At 41.6% G+C, this 20,213-nt stretch overlaps 1 protein-coding gene across 3 annotated transcripts in view; it reads left to right on the top strand.

The window, feature by feature from the left end:
* LOC122661362 (J domain-containing protein spf31-like) overlaps nt 1-20,213 on the top strand; it is an 84,694-nt gene that overhangs the window by 10,824 nt on the left and 53,657 nt on the right. For all 3 annotated transcript variants that reach the window (XR_006332871.1, XR_006332873.1, XM_043856739.1), the window contains exons 2-3: nt 17,891-17,981; nt 18,065-18,125. Coding sequence is in view for 1 of the 3 variants with exons in the window: in XM_043856739.1 (XP_043712674.1) it covers nt 17,891-17,981; nt 18,065-18,125 (152 nt within the window). In the remaining 2 variants the exon portion in view is untranslated. The remainder of the gene's footprint in view (nt 1-17,890; nt 17,982-18,064; nt 18,126-20,213) is intronic.

The raw sequence follows: 20,213 nt of genomic DNA, 5'->3' as shown, positions 1-20,213 counted from the left end.
CAGTATAGGCTTCAACCTTCAAGTGACCATTGGCAGATAGAAGATATCCCTTTCCTGGAGCAGACTTCAAGTACCTCAAAATACGACGGACCGCATCCATATGAGAGGAATATGGATCGTGCATGAACTGATTCACCAAACTCACAGCAACTGCAATATCAGGGCGTATGTGGGAAAGGTAGATTAGTTTGCCTACTAACCGCTGATAGGCACCCTTATCAATCGGCTCACCCTCTTTCACCCTAAGTTTCGTAGTAGCTTCCATAGGAGTATCTGAAGGATGACAGCCAAGTAGCCCTGTCTCAGTCAATAGATCAAGGACATATTTTCTTTGAGAAAGAAAGATGCCCTTTGAAGATCGAACAACTTCTATCCCTAGAAAATATTTTAGGGGACCAAGATCTTTGACCTCAAATTCACGGCCAAGAAGAATTTTCAAATCCCTAATTGCAGCATCATCATTACCAGTGATCACAATATCATCCACATAGACTACAAGAAGAGTAACCTTGTCACCAAGTCGTCTGATAAACAAAGTGTGATCAGCATTGCTCTGCGTGTAACCTGCTGAAATCATAGCCTTATGAAATCTGCCAAACCAGGCCCTGGGTGACTGCTTCAAGCCATAAAGGGCACGCTTCAATTTACACACCTTGCCCTTAGTCCTGTCATCAGAGAAACCAGGTGGAATGTCCATATATACCCATAGTTCAAAATCTCCCGAAATCTCGATCGAGATTTCGAGAATTTCGACCCCCTCGAAACGAAATGACCCCTCGAATAAAAAAATACTAAATTTCGATCGAAATTCTCGAGATTTCGAGATATTTCGAGACATTTTCAAAATCTCGCGAGATTTCGAAAATCTCGAGAAAATGCTTTATATAAAATACCATGTTTCGATAGTCTCGGTCGAAATTTCGACCGAGACTGAGAAACAGAGCATTTTTCCTCTTTTGCTTGGTTTTTGAAGGTTTTTGCTTATTTCTTCTTCAATCTTCCACTTCCCACTTGAATCCTTGCCACATCTACGCAGGAATCACTTGGAGAACAAACTTCTTAGCACATCCGAGAAGCCTTTCCACTATTTCGAGTAAAACCATATTCTCAAAATTGATTTTTTAGGGAAATGCTTGATCAACATGTTTGTTTGTGATGAAATAAATATATGTTAGACACTGGAAGCCGATATACGACTTCACGGTGTCGAAATTTTTTTTTGGTATATATATTATTTATTTATTTTTCTACTTCAAAAATTGGATTTATTTACAACAAAAATCAAAAAATAATAGGGGTTATGTATATTGTATGGTGATGAATTAAATATATGTTAGACACCATTGGCCGATCTATGGCCTCATGGTGTCAAAAATATTTTTCTGCCAATAATTAATTATTTTAATTTTTGAAAATTATAAAAAATATTTAAAAAATTCAAAAAAATAGCAAAAAATAAGAAATAATATGAGGTTTTTGTTTTAAAATTACTGAAAAATATAAAAGTAAATTGTACATACTTCTTATTTGCTGCCCATTTACATATCTTTTCGATTTTGTTGTGCTAGGCCAATATTTATTTAAAAAATATTTTTAAAAATTGTTTTTAAATATGAGAAAAATATGAGGGTTAGGGACTTAGGGGGAAAATACTAAATAGTTATATACTTATATACTTGTGTTAGTGCTCTTAAATCTTAATTCTTAAACATTTAAAATTTTAAACTAAAAGAATTGATGTGCTTCCGTTATTAATGAATTGTCTTTTATTCATGTAACAGTAAACTAGTCTGATTATGACGAACCGTGGTAAACGACAGAGCCAGAGGCAAGAGGGGCAGAGGCAGCCGGCCCAGACCAAGGAGGAGGGGAGCACACCCAGGCGCACTAGGGGTGACATTGCATGGTTGCATGGCACTCCAATTGATGGGGATAAAAGAAAATCCCAATGCAACTATTGTCACATGCAGTTTTTGGGAGGTGGTGCCACTAGACTCAAACAACATCTAGCTGGGAATTCTCCTGAAGTAGTCGCATGTCATATGGTCCCTGTGGAGGTATCTAGGGCTGTCATTGATTACATGAAGGGAGGGAGTAAGAGGAAGGCTCAGAGGGAGAAGGCAAAAGTAGATCTTGAGGAAGCAGTGAGGTGTACAGCGGGAGGCCAATCAAGCCATCGTGGTGATGATGATGATGACAATGATGATGTCTATGTTCCTGATGATATAGAGACTGAGTAAGAGGCTAGGGATTGGAGACGAGCACAGATGATGAGCAGAGCCAGTTATCATGAGGATCAGGAGAGAGTCGAGAGACAGAGAGTAGGTGGTAGTGGAGGAGCTAGTACCTCTAGAGCTGGTGCTAGTGGTAGTGGAGGAGCAGGTACAAGTGGAGGAGGTGGGTTGCCTAATCCCTTTAGGAGATCACAGAGTACGAGGGCAGCTCCCCCTCCGCCTCCACCACCACTAGATGACCCAGCACTTCACCAAGCACCTGGTGTTTATAGAAAGAAAGGCAACAAACAACCAAAAATCAAGGGAGCATGGAAAAATCTGAAGGGGATGGTGAAGGAATCTATAGCTAAGTGGATGTTATACCATACCATCCCAGCAAACACAGCACAAGGCCCCTTTTATCAGACTATGATAGATTCCATTGCTGAGGCTGGCCCAGGGTATAAGGGGCCCACCCCATATGAGATTATGAATGTGTATTTGCCCCAACAGAAGAGAGAGCTTGAAGACTACATCAATGAAATGAGGGGGTGTGGGAGAACTATGGGGTGACCATAATGTGTGATGGTTGGATCGGTCCTACAAGAAAGTCCATCATCAACTTTATGGTGTATTGTGATGGGAGGACAGTCTTTACGAAGTCTGTTGATGCATCCAAGGAGAAAAAGGATGCAAAGTATATCTACAAATTCTTGAAGGAAGTGGTAGAAGATGTAGGAGTGGGAACGTTGTCCAAATTGTAACGGACAACGGAAGCAACTACAAGAGTGCCGGTGAGAGGTTGATGCAAAACAATAAGTACCGGTTGTTTTGGACTCCATGTGCTGCCCATTGTATAGACCTAATGTTGAAGGACATGGGAAAGATCAAATTGGTACAACATGTTGTGGAAAAGGTAAGGCAAATGACCAACTTTGTCTATAACCATGGGTTTGCACTAAACCTCTTGAGGGAGAAGTGTGGGGGTGACTTAGTGAGGCCAGGCATAACTTTGTCGTGGTAGTGGTACTAGTAGGCAGGCTGAGCTTATGGACATTGATGCCCTATCTGGCTCTGTTGGTGGACTGAGCATTGGCGATAGAGACAGTAGATCGAGTGGGCATTTTCGTGCCCCATCTTTTCATGTAGACAGCAGTCCATCTCCAGCACAATCAGAGCATGGTTCATCTCATTCACATCCATGTGGCGAAGGGCATTCTGGGCAGTACCCTTGGGGGCAGCAGCCTATATCTTCTCCATCCATTCCCAGTTTTGAGTATGACTCCCACTCACAAGGATATAGTGGATCGTCTTTTGTGCATGACTTCTTTTCCTATACTCGGCTACCCAACCCACCACCGCAGCTGCACAACCCGTACATGCTCCCGCAGAGCCGCCATACGACTCATATCATAGTGGATCAGTGGGTAGTATTTCTTCACAGTTTGGTGACCTATATCCTAGGATAGGTTACCTTCAACATGTTGATGATGCAGTTTACATGGCCGTTGTGGATGACTACACTTGCTTCTTCTCCCAGACTATGACGTGGCATGCATTTGTCCTACAGTCGGAGAGCAATACACGTCGGCTCCAGCAGACCATGAGTGGGGTTGATCCTGGACGGCGGAGTAGTTATTATTAGCAAATTTGTAAACATTTGAGATGAATGATGACTAGTTGACTACTTGACTTGTAGCCTTATTGGGGACAATTGGGGATATTGACATATTGTGATTTGGAATGTTTGATATCATCTTCTTAAATCTTAACTCTTAAGTTGTTATTTGTTAACTTGTTATTGACTTGATGTCTTATGTACTTAATATTATGATTTATGACTTAACTTATGAGTCATTATGTTTCCAACTTAGTTCCAAGTCAATTTACTTGTTTAATGTACAATGTGTATGTGTAAATGTGTAATTAACTAAGTTATACACTTATACATTAGGGTTCGACCGTACATTGCCAATCAATGGTGCACATCCAAAACACCATTTTGGGTGACTATTTTTGCAATTTGAACATTTAAATGTGTTTATATAGCCTAAAATAGGGTTTCCATAAAGTTTCAGGCCTTAACTTGGCCTAAAACCCACCGAAATGACCTATCGAAACATACCAGAAAAAATACAATATTTCGACCGAAATACCGAAACGAAACGAGTTCTCGAACTATGTATATACCTCCTCCTCAAGCTTCCCATGGAGAAAGGCGTTTTTGACATCTAACTGCTGAAGACCCCACCCAAGATTTGCAGCACAAGATAATAACACCCTGACAGTGTTGAGCTTTGCCACTGGTGCAAAGGTCTCCTGATAGTCAACTCCATAAGTCTGAGTAAACCCCTTTGCAACCAAACGTGCCTTGTACCTGTCCACCGAACCATCCGCCTTCTGTTTAGCTACGAAGACCCATCTACAGCCCACTGGTTTTTTCCCTGGAGGAAGAGCCACAAGATCCCACGTATTATTTTTGTGTAGTGCTCTCATTTCTTCCAACATTGCTGTCTTCCACTTTCCATCTGTAGATGCTTCCTGCCAATTTCTAGGAACCGAAACAGAGGAAAGAGAAGATACAAATGCACGAAAAGAGGGAGAAAGAGAGTTATACGAAATAAAATGAGATATGGGATGTAAAGTGTAAGTCCTAGTACCTTTGCGAAGTGCAATCGGTAGGTCGGAAGGATTACCAGGAGATATAGGATCTGTGTCTGGAGCCGGCAATTGGATGGGTACTAGTGCTATAGTGGGATGCAACTGCCCTCTGTGGACCTTCCCCTTGTATAGGCGATCATGTTGGAGTTGTCAATTCTCTTCTGAAATTCACCAATAGTTCTCTGGACCGGAGTCTGCTCCCCCTGAGTAGGAATATTAACAACACTATTTTCTATCGTCTCCCCCTGTAAAGGATTCCCATTAGGTGAGGGAGGAACAGCCAGAGGTTGTTGGGAAGTCTCCAAAGTAGGATGGGCAGCATCCAAGGGTGGATGGGAAGCATCCAAAAAGGGCTGGACAGCAGCCGTGGGTGGTAAAGAGGGCTGGGCAGCTCGAGGCTCCTCAGGTAGAGGAATCTCGAAAGCCACATGTTCACCAGCACTCTCCCCCTGAAGAGGTGGCGAAGAATAATAAGGAAGGGACTCATGGAAAACAACATCCATGCTAACCATGGTACGGCGGGAAGGGGGATGGTAATATTTATATCCTTTCTGGGTTGGAGAATAACCCAAGAAAATACAATGGAGTCCTCCAGGTTAAAGTTTGCTGGGAGATTTAGTGTCTCGAGCATAACACACACAACCAAACACCTTGGGAGGCACAATAAAGGAGGAATTACCAATTAAAACATCAGAGGGGCTACGGGAGTAAAGTACCCGAGATGGCAGCCTATTGATGAGATAGGCTGCCGTGATAACCGCATCCCCCCAATATTGAGACGGGACATTCCTCGCAAACATTAAGGCTCTGGCCATTTCTAACAAGTGGCGGTTTTTCCTTTCTACCACACCATTCTGGGCAGGGGTATCAACACAACTAGTTTGATGAATGATGCCATGGTCAGCCAAATATTTTTGAAATTATGATTCTTTATACTCTGTTCCATTATCACTTCTCAATATTTTGAGAGTAGCCTGGAACTGAGTTTGGACCATTTTATGAAAGTGTTGAAAGCATGAAAAAACTTGATTTTTGGTGTGCAAGAGATAAACCCATGTGTTCCTAGAATGACAATCAATGAAAGATACAAACCACCGATGGCCAGAAATCGAGGGTTTCCGATTAGGGCCCCAAACATCAGAATGCACTAACTTAAAACAAGAAGAACTTCTTTTATTTGAAATAGGAAAATTTGAACGTGTCTGTTTGGCCAGAACACACGCCTCACAAAAAAAGTCATTCTTAGTATGTAGGGTCACCAAACTAGGAAATAAATGTGCTAAAATTCCTAAAGGGGGGTGACCTAACCGAGAGTGCCACTGGTAGAGTTCAGAAGAGACCATGGAGTTCTGGTGCAGTGGAGAAGGTAATGGTGGTGGAGAGAAGCGACCATCATCAAGCAGGTACAGCCCACCGTGCACTTTACCCAATCCAATCGTCTTCCCAGAGGCCAGATCCTGAAACACACAATGAGAAGGAAAGAAAGTAACTTTGCAGTTAAGATCACGAGTAATACTACTAATGGAAAGATGGTTAGTAGTAAAATTAGGAAAGTGCAAAAGCAGTTAAGGGAAGGGAGGAGGTGCGAGTTGATGATTCCCTTTCCGAGATAGATGAAAGAGAACCATCGACTACCTTGACCTTGTCCTTCCCGGAAGTAGGAGAGTATCGATGAAACAAACTAGAGGAACCGGTCATATGATCCGTAGCCCCGAATCTATGATCCAAGGATGGGAGGCTCTGAAGCACAATGACCGCCAAAAGGAATACCTGACCGGGCAAAGTGTGAACTCGAATGAGCGGAAGAATTGGCGTAGCTGATGTAGTAGGGCGACAGTGAAAGACCTCGATACGTCGGAATGCCTGTAGCTCATCCTGGGATAGACCAAGGTCGATAGTAGGTCCGTAGTAATAGTCTCGATCCGATGGGCCTTGGGCTTTGTCTTTGTCTTGGTCTTGGCAGCCCGTTTTGCTTCAAAGTCACTGGTTTCCCATGAAGTTTCCAGACCTCTCCTTGGTGTGATATGGTTTGTGACAGTGCTCACAAACAACAGTCCCCGTAGTAGAATCACCAAGAGAAGCAAGTGCCAATGGGTGTAGGAGTAATGGGGCAGCAGCCTTGAGAGTAGATCTCACGAATAGGAGGATGTAACATGGCAGCCCTACGGTTCTCCTCAGAAGAAACCAATGCATAAGATTGTTCAAGTGTGGGAAAAGGTATATGGCCTAACACTTGAACACGAATGGGATCATACTCCATATTCAAACCAGCTAAAAAATCGTAGACTCTGATCTTGTCCACATGTTTCTTATAAGAGGCAATATCAAGAATCGTAGAGGGGTGAAAATCGGAGTAATGATCCAAATCTTGCCACAGGCTGCGGAGAGAAGCATAGTAGTCCGAAACAGAAAGGTCTCCCTGAGTAGTGTGAAGGACCTTCTTTCGAATTTCGTAAACTTGGGCATCATTGCCAAGCTGTCCGTAGGTCTCCTTGCAAGCAGCCCAAATCTGGTCGGCAGTGTCCAGAAGAAGAAAATTATGCTGCAAGGCTGAAGTCATGGAGCCTATGAGGTAGGACATGAGAACACCATTATTGGCCAGCCACTTAGTCTGATCAGGGCCTTTAGCACTAGGCTTAACAATAGTGCCATCAATATGGTCAGTGAGGCCACGGCCAGCAATGGCAAAGGAGGCTGATCTAGACCACAGAAGGTAATTTGAGCCATCCAGTTTGATGGGGTTAGGTGGAAAGCTGTGATAATCTGTCTTGTGATTGCCATCATGAACAGAAGTAGCAGTAGAGTTGGTAGAGTCACCCATACTGGCAGCAGAGAAGGCCAAACAAGCTTCAAGTAAAGTCCCAAACCAATAGAACCAGCAGCCAAAGAGAACCTTGATCGATTATGGTTTTTAGGGTTTTGAACAAAACCCTAAAGTGATGGAATCGATGGAGGAGCCTAGGCTGCAATAAATAATATCAAAGTGGCTGAAAGACTGAGGTAGAGAAGTCCTTAATACGAGAAACACATCTGTAGAAAAATTCAGATCCAAAAAACAGGTGCAGCAGCCCAATATCGATTGAGTTAGGGTTAAAAAACCCTGTAATGATGAGATCGATCTCAAGGTCTTCACACACCAAAAACAGATCTGTAGAAGCTGATATAGCTGTCGAAGAAGCCCTTACAAGTGAAGAAAAAACCTGCAACAAAATCAGCAACAGTGGGCAGCAATAACCCTAAGATCGATAGATGTCAGGGTTTTGAAAAAACCATGATAATGGAGGAATCGATCTTAAGGAAGTCTTCAATCTTGAGGAATAATTTCTGAACGAATAAAACAACAATTCTGCAGCAGCTTCTGGTCTTCAAAGAGAGGAGAGGAGCCCTTGTATCTGATGTAGAAGCCATCTCCAAGAAAGAACTGAAGAACCAATATTGCAGCAGTGTTGATTGGAGTCTATCGGACAGAATTACAAGTCATAAATGAGGTAATGGGGGCAGCAACTGGATCGCATGATTACCTCATCAGTGCTGCCCTATATGGGAATGAAGAACAAGGGAGAAGAAGGAGAGAACTAGAAGAGAAGAAGATCGAGAGAGAGAAGAAGAACAAAAATCGAGAAAAATTGGTGTCCCTGGTTCGAAATCTGCTCTGATACCATGAAGAAACAGATTTGAATTAGGTTAATGCTTGGATGATTAGTTCATCCCAAGCACATTGTATTTATAACTATAATGAAATAGTAAAAATAATTACATAAGCAATGTGGGATTAAACCACATAAGAAACTAACAAATAATAAAGGAAAAAAGTCCAGAATACCCCCACGGTATTCTGGCCCAATATAACTAACAATTAAATTAAGTGAAGAAGAAGAAGAAGAAAGAAGAAGAGAGGAGAAGGAGAAAGAAGAACTGCACAATTAGGACTGCAGCCGTTAGAAGGACTGCCCCCAAAACATAACACATTATTAAATAGGGTAAAAGTCAAATAACACCAAGAGACAAAAATACCCCCAACATAGGGAAATCGTGAATAGGGGCTGACGCTATTCCCTATTCACGACTCCCCCTCTCTCCCTTACTTCTAACACTCCCCCTCAAGCTGGAGCATAGATGTTAATCATGCCCAGCTTGGTATAAATGTAATTCACTCTCATACTTCCCAAAGACTTGGTGAACAAATCAGCAAGTTGCTCCCGAGCGAATATGGCGAGGGAAATAATCCCTACTTGCAGCTTCTCACGAACAAAATGACAATCGACCTCAATGTGTTTCGTTCTCTCATTAAACACCGGATTCTCGTAAATATGAATAGCAGCTTATCATCACACCACAACAAGATAGGAGAATCATCACCAAATCCAAGTTCTGTCATCAATTGTTTAATCCACGATAGTTCACAAGTCTTGTGAGCCATGCCTGATACTTTGACTCTGCGCTCGATGAGCTACTACGGTCTATTTCTTGCTCTTCCATGAAACAAGGTTCCCTCCAACAAAGACACAATAGCCCGAAGCAGACTTTCTATCAATAGGAGATCCTGCCCAATCTGCATCTGTAAATCCTTCAATCCTTCTATGACTATGATTAGAATACAAGAGACCACGGCCTTGATCCTTCTTAATATATCTCAACACCCTGATAACTGCCTCCCAATGAGCTGTCCTAGGGGCGGACATAAATTGACTCAGTACACTGACAGGAAAAGAGATGTCAGGTCTGGTCACAGTCAAATAGTTGAGTTTCCCTACAAGCCTTCGATACTTCTCTGGATCAGCCAGAACATCCCCATCCTCTGCCATGAGTTTCACATTTGGATCCATAGGAGTATCCAAAGGCCTAGAGCCCAGTAATCTTGTCTCTAAAAGTAAATCAAGCACATATTTTCACTGTGAGAGCGAAATCCCTTTCCTTGAGTGGGCTACCTCAATACCCAAGGAGTACTTTAGTCATCCCAAGTCCTTAGTCTGGAATTGCTGTCCCAAATATGTTTTCAATCTCTCAATACCTGAAGAGTCATCCCCTGTAATAATAATATCATCTACATAAACTACCAAAAATATCTTCCCTGCATTTGACTGCCTGAAGAACACTGAGTGATCACTCTCAGACCGAGTCAAACCAAACTCCAGCACAACATCTGTAAAGCGGCCAAACCAAGCTCGTGGTGACTGCTTCAGCCCATACAAAGATTTCCTTAGCTTACACACCTTACCAGACTCCCCCTGAGCAACAAAACCAGGAGGTTGCTCCATATATACCTCCTCAAGGAGGTCCCCATGCAAGAACGCATTCTTGACGTCTAGTTGAAATAATGGCCAGTGATGTATAGCAGCCAAGGAAATTAAAATGCGGACAGAAGTAAGCTTTGCAACCGGAGAGAAAGTATCCAGCTAGTCCACACCGTACACCTGGGCATAGCCCTTTGCAACAAGACGGGCCTTCAACCGAGCCACAGACCCATCAGGGTTAACCTTCACCACAAAGATCCAGCGACAACCGATAGCAGACTTACCAGAGGGTAAAGAAACAAGCTCCCATGTCTGATTGTCTTTCAGAGCAAATAATTCCTCAGTCATGGCAACCCTCCACCCAGGGTGTGCCAAGGCCTCTACCACCGACTTAGGAATAGGATAACTGTCAATAGTAGATAAACAAGCAACAAAAGAAGAGGACAAACGAGCATAGGACACAAAACGATCAATAGGGTGCTGGGTACAACTGCGAACCCCCTTACGGGTAGCAATAGGAACATCAAGATCAGAAATAGGAGGTACAGTAACAGAGGAGGAAGTACCTGAAGTAGAATCTAAAGGCAAGGATAACGTGGTAGATGGTGTTGCCTGGGTACTGTATCTCTCCATAGGTGTAATGCGATGTGTCGGTGCATCAGGTGGGCGACGACGGAAAACATCCAGTGGTTTGGTAGGAGGTGGCACCGTAGGCAAAGGATCCTGCACAAGAGTAAAAGTATCGACAACATAAAGAGGGAGATCATCATCCATCTCCGAAGCAGGCAACGAGGATGCAACAAATGGAGTAGATTCAAAAAAGGAGACATCAGCGGTAACAAAGTACTTTCGCAGATCAAAAGAATAACACCGGTAATCCTTTTGGGTTTTAGAATACCCCATGAAAAGACATTTAAGAGCTCTAGGATCCAACTTAGAGCGACCAGGACGATGATCCTGAATAAAACAAATACACCCAAAAACACGTGGTGGTAAGATAAACAACGAATGGGAAGGGAACAACAAAGAATATGGAATACCACCACTCAAAACAGAAGAAGGCATGCGGTTAATAAGATAACACGCAGTCAGAACAGCATCAGCCCAAAAAACTTTAGCCACTTTCATCTCAAATAAAAGAGATCGAGTAACCTCCATCAAATGTCTGTTCTTCCTCTCAGCTACACCATTTTGTTGAGGTGTATCCGCACAAGAGGACTGATGAATGATCCCATGTTGAACCATAAACTCATTAAAGGGAGCAGAAAAATATTCTTTTGCATTGTCACTTCGAAGAACTTTCAAAGAAGTAGTAAATTGATTCTGAATTTCAAGCACAAAAGTACAGAAAATGGAATATAATTCAGAACGATCCTTCATTAAATAAATTCAGGTAACTCTAGAAAAGTCATCTACAAAAGTGACAAAGTAACGAAAACCCAACACAGACGAAACAGGACACGGACCCCACACATCTGAATGAACTAAAGAAAAGGGTTGGACAGCCCTGTTACTGACTTGAGGGGGATAACTTACACGGTGAAGTTTCCCAAACTGACAAGACTCACACTGCAAACTAGACAAGGGCTGAAATCGACTATCTAAAATCGTCAAACTTTGCAATGAAGGATGACCCAAACGATAGTGAATCTGATGAGGAAGTGCCACACTCGAACACGCCACAGTGGATGCGTCGTCAAGAAGATACAGTTTCCCAGATACGTGACCTCTACCGATCGTCTTCCTCGACTGGAGATCCTGAAACTCACAATAATCAGGAAAAAAGGTAACCGAACAATTGTTAGCTTTGGTAAATTTTCGAACAGATAATAAATTGAAAGGAAATTTGGGCAAGTAAGAAACGGAAGACAACAACAAAGAGGGGGTAACATGCACAGTGCCTGTACCCCGAACCTTAGCAAGAGACCCATCGGCCAACACAACATTAGAAGAAGATTCACGAAATGAAGAAAAGATACCTGTTGCTCCAGTCATATGGTCCGAAGCACCTGAATCAATGATCCAGGGACGAGAAGTAGATGATAGGCATGCAATAGCATTACCTGGCTGAACTAGGGTAGCAGTGGAGAACTGAGATGACTGAGAAATCTGAAATTGCGTAAACCGCTCATAGTCTTCATCAGACATAGTCACTGTTTTACCCTCAGGCTTAGAAGGAGGGGTAACCACCGGATCACTGCTGGCTGAATTTGCAAACTGAGGTGGTTTAACATGAAGCTTCCAACAAAAACGTTGAATGTGACCAGCTCTGCCACAATGATGACAAGTGCGCACCTGTCCTGAAGTCTCTGAAGTATCAGATGTGGGTGCTTTACTGTTCCCTGACCCACGACCACGGCTACCGCCACTGCTGCCAGTACCTGTTCCACCACTAGGCCCACGGTTGGAAAAGGTTGCAAGTGCTGAACTCTCATTACCATGGGTGGAGTCTTGGCTGTTCTCACGAGAAACCCGTAACAGGCGAGAAAAAGCTTCTGGAAGTGTGGTGACTCTATCCCCACCAAGAATTTGAGACCGTACTGGCTCAAATTCTTTTCGAAGTCCACCCAAAAATACCATAACAGCCAGCTGCTCGCGCTGTTGCTGCATCTCCTTCACATCAGACGTGAGAGGAAGAATAGAATTCAGCTCCTCATATAGTCGCTTGAATTCCGCAAAATATTGGGTTACACTTAGAGTTTTCTGATCCACTTTATAAAATGCTTGGGACAGGTCATAAATCCGAGACAAGTTGTCCTTCCCAGAATAGAGGACATTCAAGTATTCCCATAAAGCCTTTACTGTGTCAATGTGAGTAACCAGGTCTGCAATCTGATTATCCATTGAGTTCAACATCTGACTCAATATTCGTGCATCCACTGTATCCCATGTCGTGTCTCCTTCAGGCTTTGGCTTTGTGAGATGATCCTGTTGATCACGTCCCGTCAAGGCCAATCGAACCACCTTTTTCCATTGCTGAATATTAGAAATCCCTTCAAGTTTCCTTTCGGTAATGCGATGAGAAGAGGAGGACAGTTCAGTCACAGTCGTCTTTGCATCACCCATGCTTAACTAAACACCTTGAATCTTCACTTGCAAACACTTCTGAAATTCACAGAATAGTCTCGGACAGAGGAGAGCAAGCACTTCTCAACTTGCAAACACTTCTGAAATTCACAAACAGTTCTGTAACTGTAGGACAGCAGGGTGATATGATCTTCAATCACTCACAACCAACAAACACCAGCCAGCAAGAAGATAAGAGCTTCAATCAACCACGAAAAAAATTCTGGAATTGATTTTTGTAGTGAAACCAATACACCAGCCAGCAAAATAAATACCCTCCAATAAATCAATTCAGAAAAAAAAGAACAATATCAGTCTCCAAATCGCAAAACAGCACCTGAATCGATCTCAATCTTCATACATACCAAAAATTGAGACCTAGTTCTTTTATGTAGACATGAACTAGTCTCAAACAGTTCCACAAAGTTGCAGCATAGGGTGCTGCATCTCCTTCACAGTATAAGATCACGAAAATCCTCAAAGCTTAAGGTCTCCAAAGTCGCAACCTTGTTTTGATCCAAACGAAGAGAATGGAGAAGGTTCGAGGATGTTAAATTGACTCCTACAGTCCTAGCTCTGATACCATATTAAATTAAGTGAAGAAGAAGAAGAAGAAAGAAGAAGAGAGGAGAAGGAGAAAGAAGAACTGCACAATTGGGACTGCAGCCGTTACAAGGACTGCCCCCAAAACACATTATTAAATAGGGTAAAAGACAAATAACACCAAGAGACAAAAATACCCCCAACATAGGGAAATCGTGAATAGGGGCTGACGCTATTCCCTATTCACGACTCCCCCTCTCTCCCTTACTTCTAACAATATCAAAATTCGTCTACAATACTTGCCCCCCATACAACCTTATATAAAAGACTCAAAAATAGACTCCTATACTAAAAGAAAGGCCTAACCCAATCCTTAACCTATTAGGTAACTTAAATTGACTAGGAAACTGAAATAGACTCAAAACAGAGTCCTAATCCAGCCCCACTGAACACTTAAAAGAAAACTACTAAAATCCCTTAAATTGAACCATTGGTTGAACCGGTTCAATTTATGAACAAAAACACCAAAATAAAATTAAGTATGGAACTAAAAGAACTAATTCCGTATGCAACCCTATTACCCATACTATAGGTTCATAAAAGTGACCTATTACATTGGAAACCCATGGGATCAAAGGCCCAACATATATGTAACCCAACCCTAGACTTATTCCTACTAAAATAAGCTTCTTTTGGTGATGTATCTACATCACCTTTAGTTTATTTTAGAATTTAGCTACGTAGGATATTTGGTTTCCCAATTGTTCTTAGTTTCCTTATTTGAATTATATTCCTTGGAGAGTTAGTCTTTATTTGTAGGAGTCTTTTATTTTTCTTTATATATGGTGTAATTCCCCATCGTTAAATAGATTGAAAAGTTGATTTGAGTTGATTGTGTTTGAGAGCTTGCGTGGCTGTGAGTGTGTGCGAGTTTCTTCTTCCCCCCCTTTTTCTTATGCGATTTTCTCTCATCCCCTGCAACTCTGAGACCCCTCTCAGATTTCTTTCCACTCCCTACCGGCCCTCCACCAATTTGGTCTTAGAGCCGAAAGATCCATCTCCTTCCGTGTTAATCTCTCTCATCCCATTCTTCTTCTTCTTTTCTATCCCCTCTCTTCGTTACTGTTCAGCTATACGACCAGCAGCAGTGGAGAAAAAAACAAACCACCCTTCGACTCCAGCAACCACCCCTCCCCTTCGATTCCACCCTCTTAGGAAAACCCAACCCACCTTCCCTTTCCCTTCTTCCTCGTTGTAACAACGAACCGAAAAAAAAACTCTGTTGAAAAAACAGAGAGAAGTCGAAAACCCTACCCAGCCCATTCCTTTGATTCCAAGCCAACTACTCTCCCCGCTGCCTCTTTCGTTTCCGCTGTAACCTTCCTGACAACCTCCCCAACCTTTTCTTTATTTTCTTCCTTCCTCAATCAAAACCCCCTCTCTCGCCCAGGATTCCGCCAGTTTAAAAAAAAAAAAAATGAAGAAGGGAAGAGAGAAAGGAGAGTTTCAGAGAGAGTCAAGCATATCTGGTTTCAGGGTTCTGTAGCAGAGAAATCCAGTATAATATCATGCGTGGAAAGATTCCTCGTCGAAGACTTACCCCTTCCTCGCCGGTTTCCCTCTGGTTCGACAGTAGACTCCAAATAGGACTCCCTTTGTTGGTAAACTTGGTACATGATTCCCCTTTTGTTTCTTTCTTTTTTGATTTGCCTTTATTTCCCAAATTGTCCTCAGTTCTACATTTATTCTGTTTTTTCCTTTTTTTTCCCACTCACTTCCCAGTTCACCCTTTACCACATATGTGTGACATACTCCCCTTGTGTGTTTATAGCTGCACTTCCCATAATTACAATTCTGCCATTATTGACATAAACTTCTCTTTATTTACGAGATTTGCCATTAACTCCTTGATTTGAGTTCATCTTAGTTGTTTGGGCCCATAGCGATGGATTCTTTTGTGCAGTTTAGAGTTCAATTGCCCAATGGAAAGCTTGCTATGTTGTTTATTGATGAAGGGCAAAGCAACAATTTTGTCTTGCGATCTGTGGTAGTGATATTATCAAAGAACGATCGGATCATTATTCACTCTGAGGATTATGTATTTGTCGAATTCACCGTTTCTCAATATTGTAAGGGTGCATATTGTGAAGTGTTTGATTCTCCTCGACGCATTATTAGTCGAGAATGGTTGGAAGAACGAAAAGACATCATTGATCGTTTCGGAAACTTGTGCACCCTACATCCTTTTCACATGCGCCAGACATTCTTTCTTCATGCGTTAGTTGATCATGTTTGTTCCAAGCCAAAAGAGGCAGCACCAGTGATACAGCCTCAACTAGAACAACTAGTGGCAACGGAAGACGAGAAGATCGTGGATCAGGTAACGATAGAATCCAGTGTAGTGAAAGCTATTCCACATCATGAGGTCGTTCTTCCCCATAATTTTCCAGCCATGGATGCAGTGATGCACCCTCAAAGCTTCATATTTTGGATTTTCTTCAAGTTGCAGCCATGGAACCTATATCCCCCACTCATGAGCTTTTATTTCTACCATTGTACAAAACTCATCACTCAACACCGGGGGAATTGATGTAGATACACTACCTTGTATCGACCCAAACCTAGTTGGGTATCCAGACGAAGATGAACCGGGGTCCAGTTTGAGATTTTGGATCTCCTAGGATTTTAGGGATTTATGTTATTTGGGGAAATAATGTCTTTTAGTTTATTTTAAAAGAAAGCTACGTAGGATATTTGGTTTCCCAATTGTTCTTAGTTTCCTAGTTAGAGAGTTGGTCTTTATTTTTAGGAGTCTTTTATTTCTCTTTATATATGGTTGCATTCCCCATCGTTGAATAGATTGAAAAGATGATTGTGTGCGAGTTTCTTCTCTCCCCCCCTCTCTTTCTTATGTGATTTCCTTTCCTCACCTGCAACTCTGAGACCCCTCTCAGATTTCTTCCCACTCCCTACTGGCCCTCCACTAGTTAGTCTTACCCCTTCCTATCTCTTTCTTCTTTTCTTTGTTCTTCGAGTGTTAGCTCAACTCGGTCCTAGATATGTTTCCTTTGTATCCTAAATTTCTTGTTGATTGTTTCCTTTGAAATGTTTTACTTTTTACAATTAAAATAGACCTAAGTACATGAATGCTTAGCCCTTTGTTTTCACATATTATCTACTTACCTTTTTCATTTTACGGAAGATAAATTGCTCTTTTATAATCTAAACATTAGCAGTCCTTATGTGAGATTGCCCTTCACTTTTGATAATGAATTGGATTACCTATTCTGTAATTATTCAAATACATGTCATGTATGATCGATCAATAAAATTTTCATACGGGGCATCCCTGTTTCTGGATTCTGACACTTGTGTGTGTGTGTGTGTGTGTCTGTCTATGACAAACACTGGTGGTGCTGTCCACACATCATAGATCTTCAACTCGGTATTGGGTTCAAAATTGACACTAGAAAATTTTTGGTCAAATGATAAGCTGAGTAAAATCATTTCAAGATGCTAAACCTTTGGCATAATGTCAGGTGTAACATATCCTGTGTGAAAATTTGGAGCAACTGGTATTATATGTATAGTTTGTCCTGAGCTCCAAATTGAAAAGCCATTTTATGTATGTTTGCTCCTACTTCGATCTCTCTTCTTTTTTAAATATCAATATGAATCTCTGCTGTTTCTGAAAATTTGACTGTATCTTCACTACCATATTACTTGTTTGGATATCAAGTATTAGAGAAGTGATGCTACTTGGATCCAACTATCACAAAGAGAAAAATGAGAAAGGTACTTGAATACATTTATCTCCAACTTAGAAGCTTACATGGTTGTTTCTGATACTATTGATTCTATACTTCGTTACAAGGTATAGAAGCTAAAATGAGAAAATTTCCCCCTGCAGTACAATGAGAACATAATCGAAATGATTTTGAGAGTTGTAACGGGTGATAATATCGGATACTCTATGAAATATATAGAGCAAGTGAGCAACTAATATTTTGTATTTATGGCTATGAATTCTTTTTATCTTCCAAGGTTTCTTAATTTGGAAATAGCTGTTTTTACATGTTTTTTGTAATATCTAAACACGAACCTGGTCTTGATCCATTTTCTTCTTGTTCTTAATGGATGTTTTTCCCCCTGAACTAATGTGAACAACTGCAGGATCCTTTCATGCTTCAAATTAAATGCATTTGAGTTTCTTAATCTGCCCTTTGATTCATCTTTGGAGGATGTGAAAAAGCAATACCGTAAGGTAATTTTTGAGAATATAAGTAAATTAACAACTGTGAAAATATCTCATTTCTCATTTAATCCTGTGCTTCTTAAATTTTGTAGTTATCTTTGCTTGTTCACCCTGATAAATGCAAGCATCCGCAAGCAAAGGAGGCATTTGGAGGTAAAAAACTTCTAATCTTTTTACAGTAACAGATAGTGGATAGTACTGGTACATGATTTTAGGTTGTTTTTCCTCCCCTTTGGTTTATTGCAGAAATCATTAAAGCAAACCTTGTGCATATTTTTTGTAGATTAGATATCAGGAATGCAATTTGTTAACAGAATGTTAATGCTTCTTGGTTGATCAATGTGATCCCCAAGCCCTTCTATTTATAATAAAATTCATAAGAACAGGATTACAATTAAGCCCCCTCATAACAGACTTTAATGAATTAGTCAGCTATAGGGGGAAAAAACCAAAAACACCCTTACGGGTTACATAACTCAACACTCCCCCTCAAGTTGGTGCATAGATATCACACATGCCCAACTTGGACAAATTAGGATGAAACAATTTCCCACTCAGTGCTTTAGTGCAGACATCGGTAAGCTGATCACCTGACTTCACAAAAGGCATACAAATCTGACCACTTTCTAACTTCTCCTTGATGAAATGTTTGTCAATCTCCACGTGCTTGGTACGATCATGCTACACAGGATTGTGAGCAATGCTAATTGCTGCTTTGTTATAACAATACAACATCATTGGGTGACGCACAGAGACACCAAGGTCTTGAAGTAAAGCTTTGAAGCCATAGTAACTCACAAATTCCCTATGCCATAGCGTAGAACTCTACTTCAACACTAAATCTTGCCACAACATTTTGCTTCTTTCTACGCTACGTGACAAGGTTACCTCCTTCAAACGTACTATAACCTGAAGTAGATTTTCGATCAGGAGAACCACCCCATCCGACATCAGTGTAGGCCTCAATACAAAGATAATCATGTGGAGACAAAAGAATCCCTTTTCCTGGAGCCGACTTCATGTAATGGAGAATGCGAAGAACAACATCCATATGAGTGGAGTAGGGATCATGCATGAATTGACTGACCAGACTCACTGCAAATGCAATGTCTGGTCTAGTATGGGAGAGGTAGATCAACTTCCCCACCAATCTCTGATAACGTCCCTTATCAACAGGTTCACCATATTTTTTCCTTCAGACGAGTAGTAGCTTCCAAAGGAGTATCACAAGGGTGACACCCTAACAAACCAGTCTTAGAGAGAAGATCCAGGACGTACTTCCTTTGGGAAAGAAAGGTGCCTTTGGAAGAACGGACAACTTCAATCCCAAGAAAATACCTTAGCTTTCCTAGATTCTTATTTCAAATTCTTGTCCTAAGAAAGCTTTCAGTTGAGAGATCTTATCAATGTCACTGCCGGTCACAACTATGTTATTGACATAGACTATGAGAACAATAACTTTATCTCCAAAACGTTTGATGAACAGAGTTTGGTCAGCATTACTCTGTTTGTACCCTACAAAAATCATGGCTTTATGAAACCTGCCAAACCAAGCCTGAGGAGACTGCTTCAGCCCATATAATGCCCGCTTTAGTTTGTAGACTTTGCCAACCCAGATTGACAGCATATGACAATAGAACCCAAACAGTGTTCAACTTTGCAACTGGAGCAAATGTCTCCTGGTAGTCGATCCCATAGGTTTGAGTAAACCCTTAGCTACAAGTTGCCTTGTATCTATCCACTGACCATCTATCTTTTGCTTGACTACAAACACCCATTTACAGCCAACCGGTCTCTTGCCTGGAGGAAGAACCACTAGCTCCCATGTCTTATTTTTTTTTAAGGATTTCATTTCTTCCATCATAGCTGCTTTCCACTTTGTATCTGCAAAAACCTCTTGCCACTTCTGTGGAATAGAAACAGAGGAAAGAGAAGACACAAAAGCACGATAGGAAGAAGAAAGGGAATCGTAGGAAACAACATTGGATATGCAATGTTGGGTACATGTCCCAGTGCCTTTACGAACAACAATAGTAACTCAAGAGAAGGATCCTTACCAGATGGAGTAGTAGGCTCTGGATCGAAGGATGGCGACTGGAGGAGCAGAGATGCTGTAGTGGTGGTAGTCTCAACTTGCTCTTTTTGCTTAGGAGTTCGGGTATAGACTTATCAGTAGGAATCTGACTCATAGGCCTTCGAATAGATTGCTCAACCTGAATAGGAACCGGAGGAGAAGCTGGG

The sequence above is a fragment of the Telopea speciosissima genome, chromosome 1, assembly GCF_018873765.1.
Source record: "Telopea speciosissima isolate NSW1024214 ecotype Mountain lineage chromosome 1, Tspe_v1, whole genome shotgun sequence".
NCBI classification, from domain to species: Eukaryota; Viridiplantae; Streptophyta; class Magnoliopsida; order Proteales; family Proteaceae; genus Telopea; species Telopea speciosissima.
This window is presented reverse-complemented; position numbering and strand designations above follow the sequence as displayed.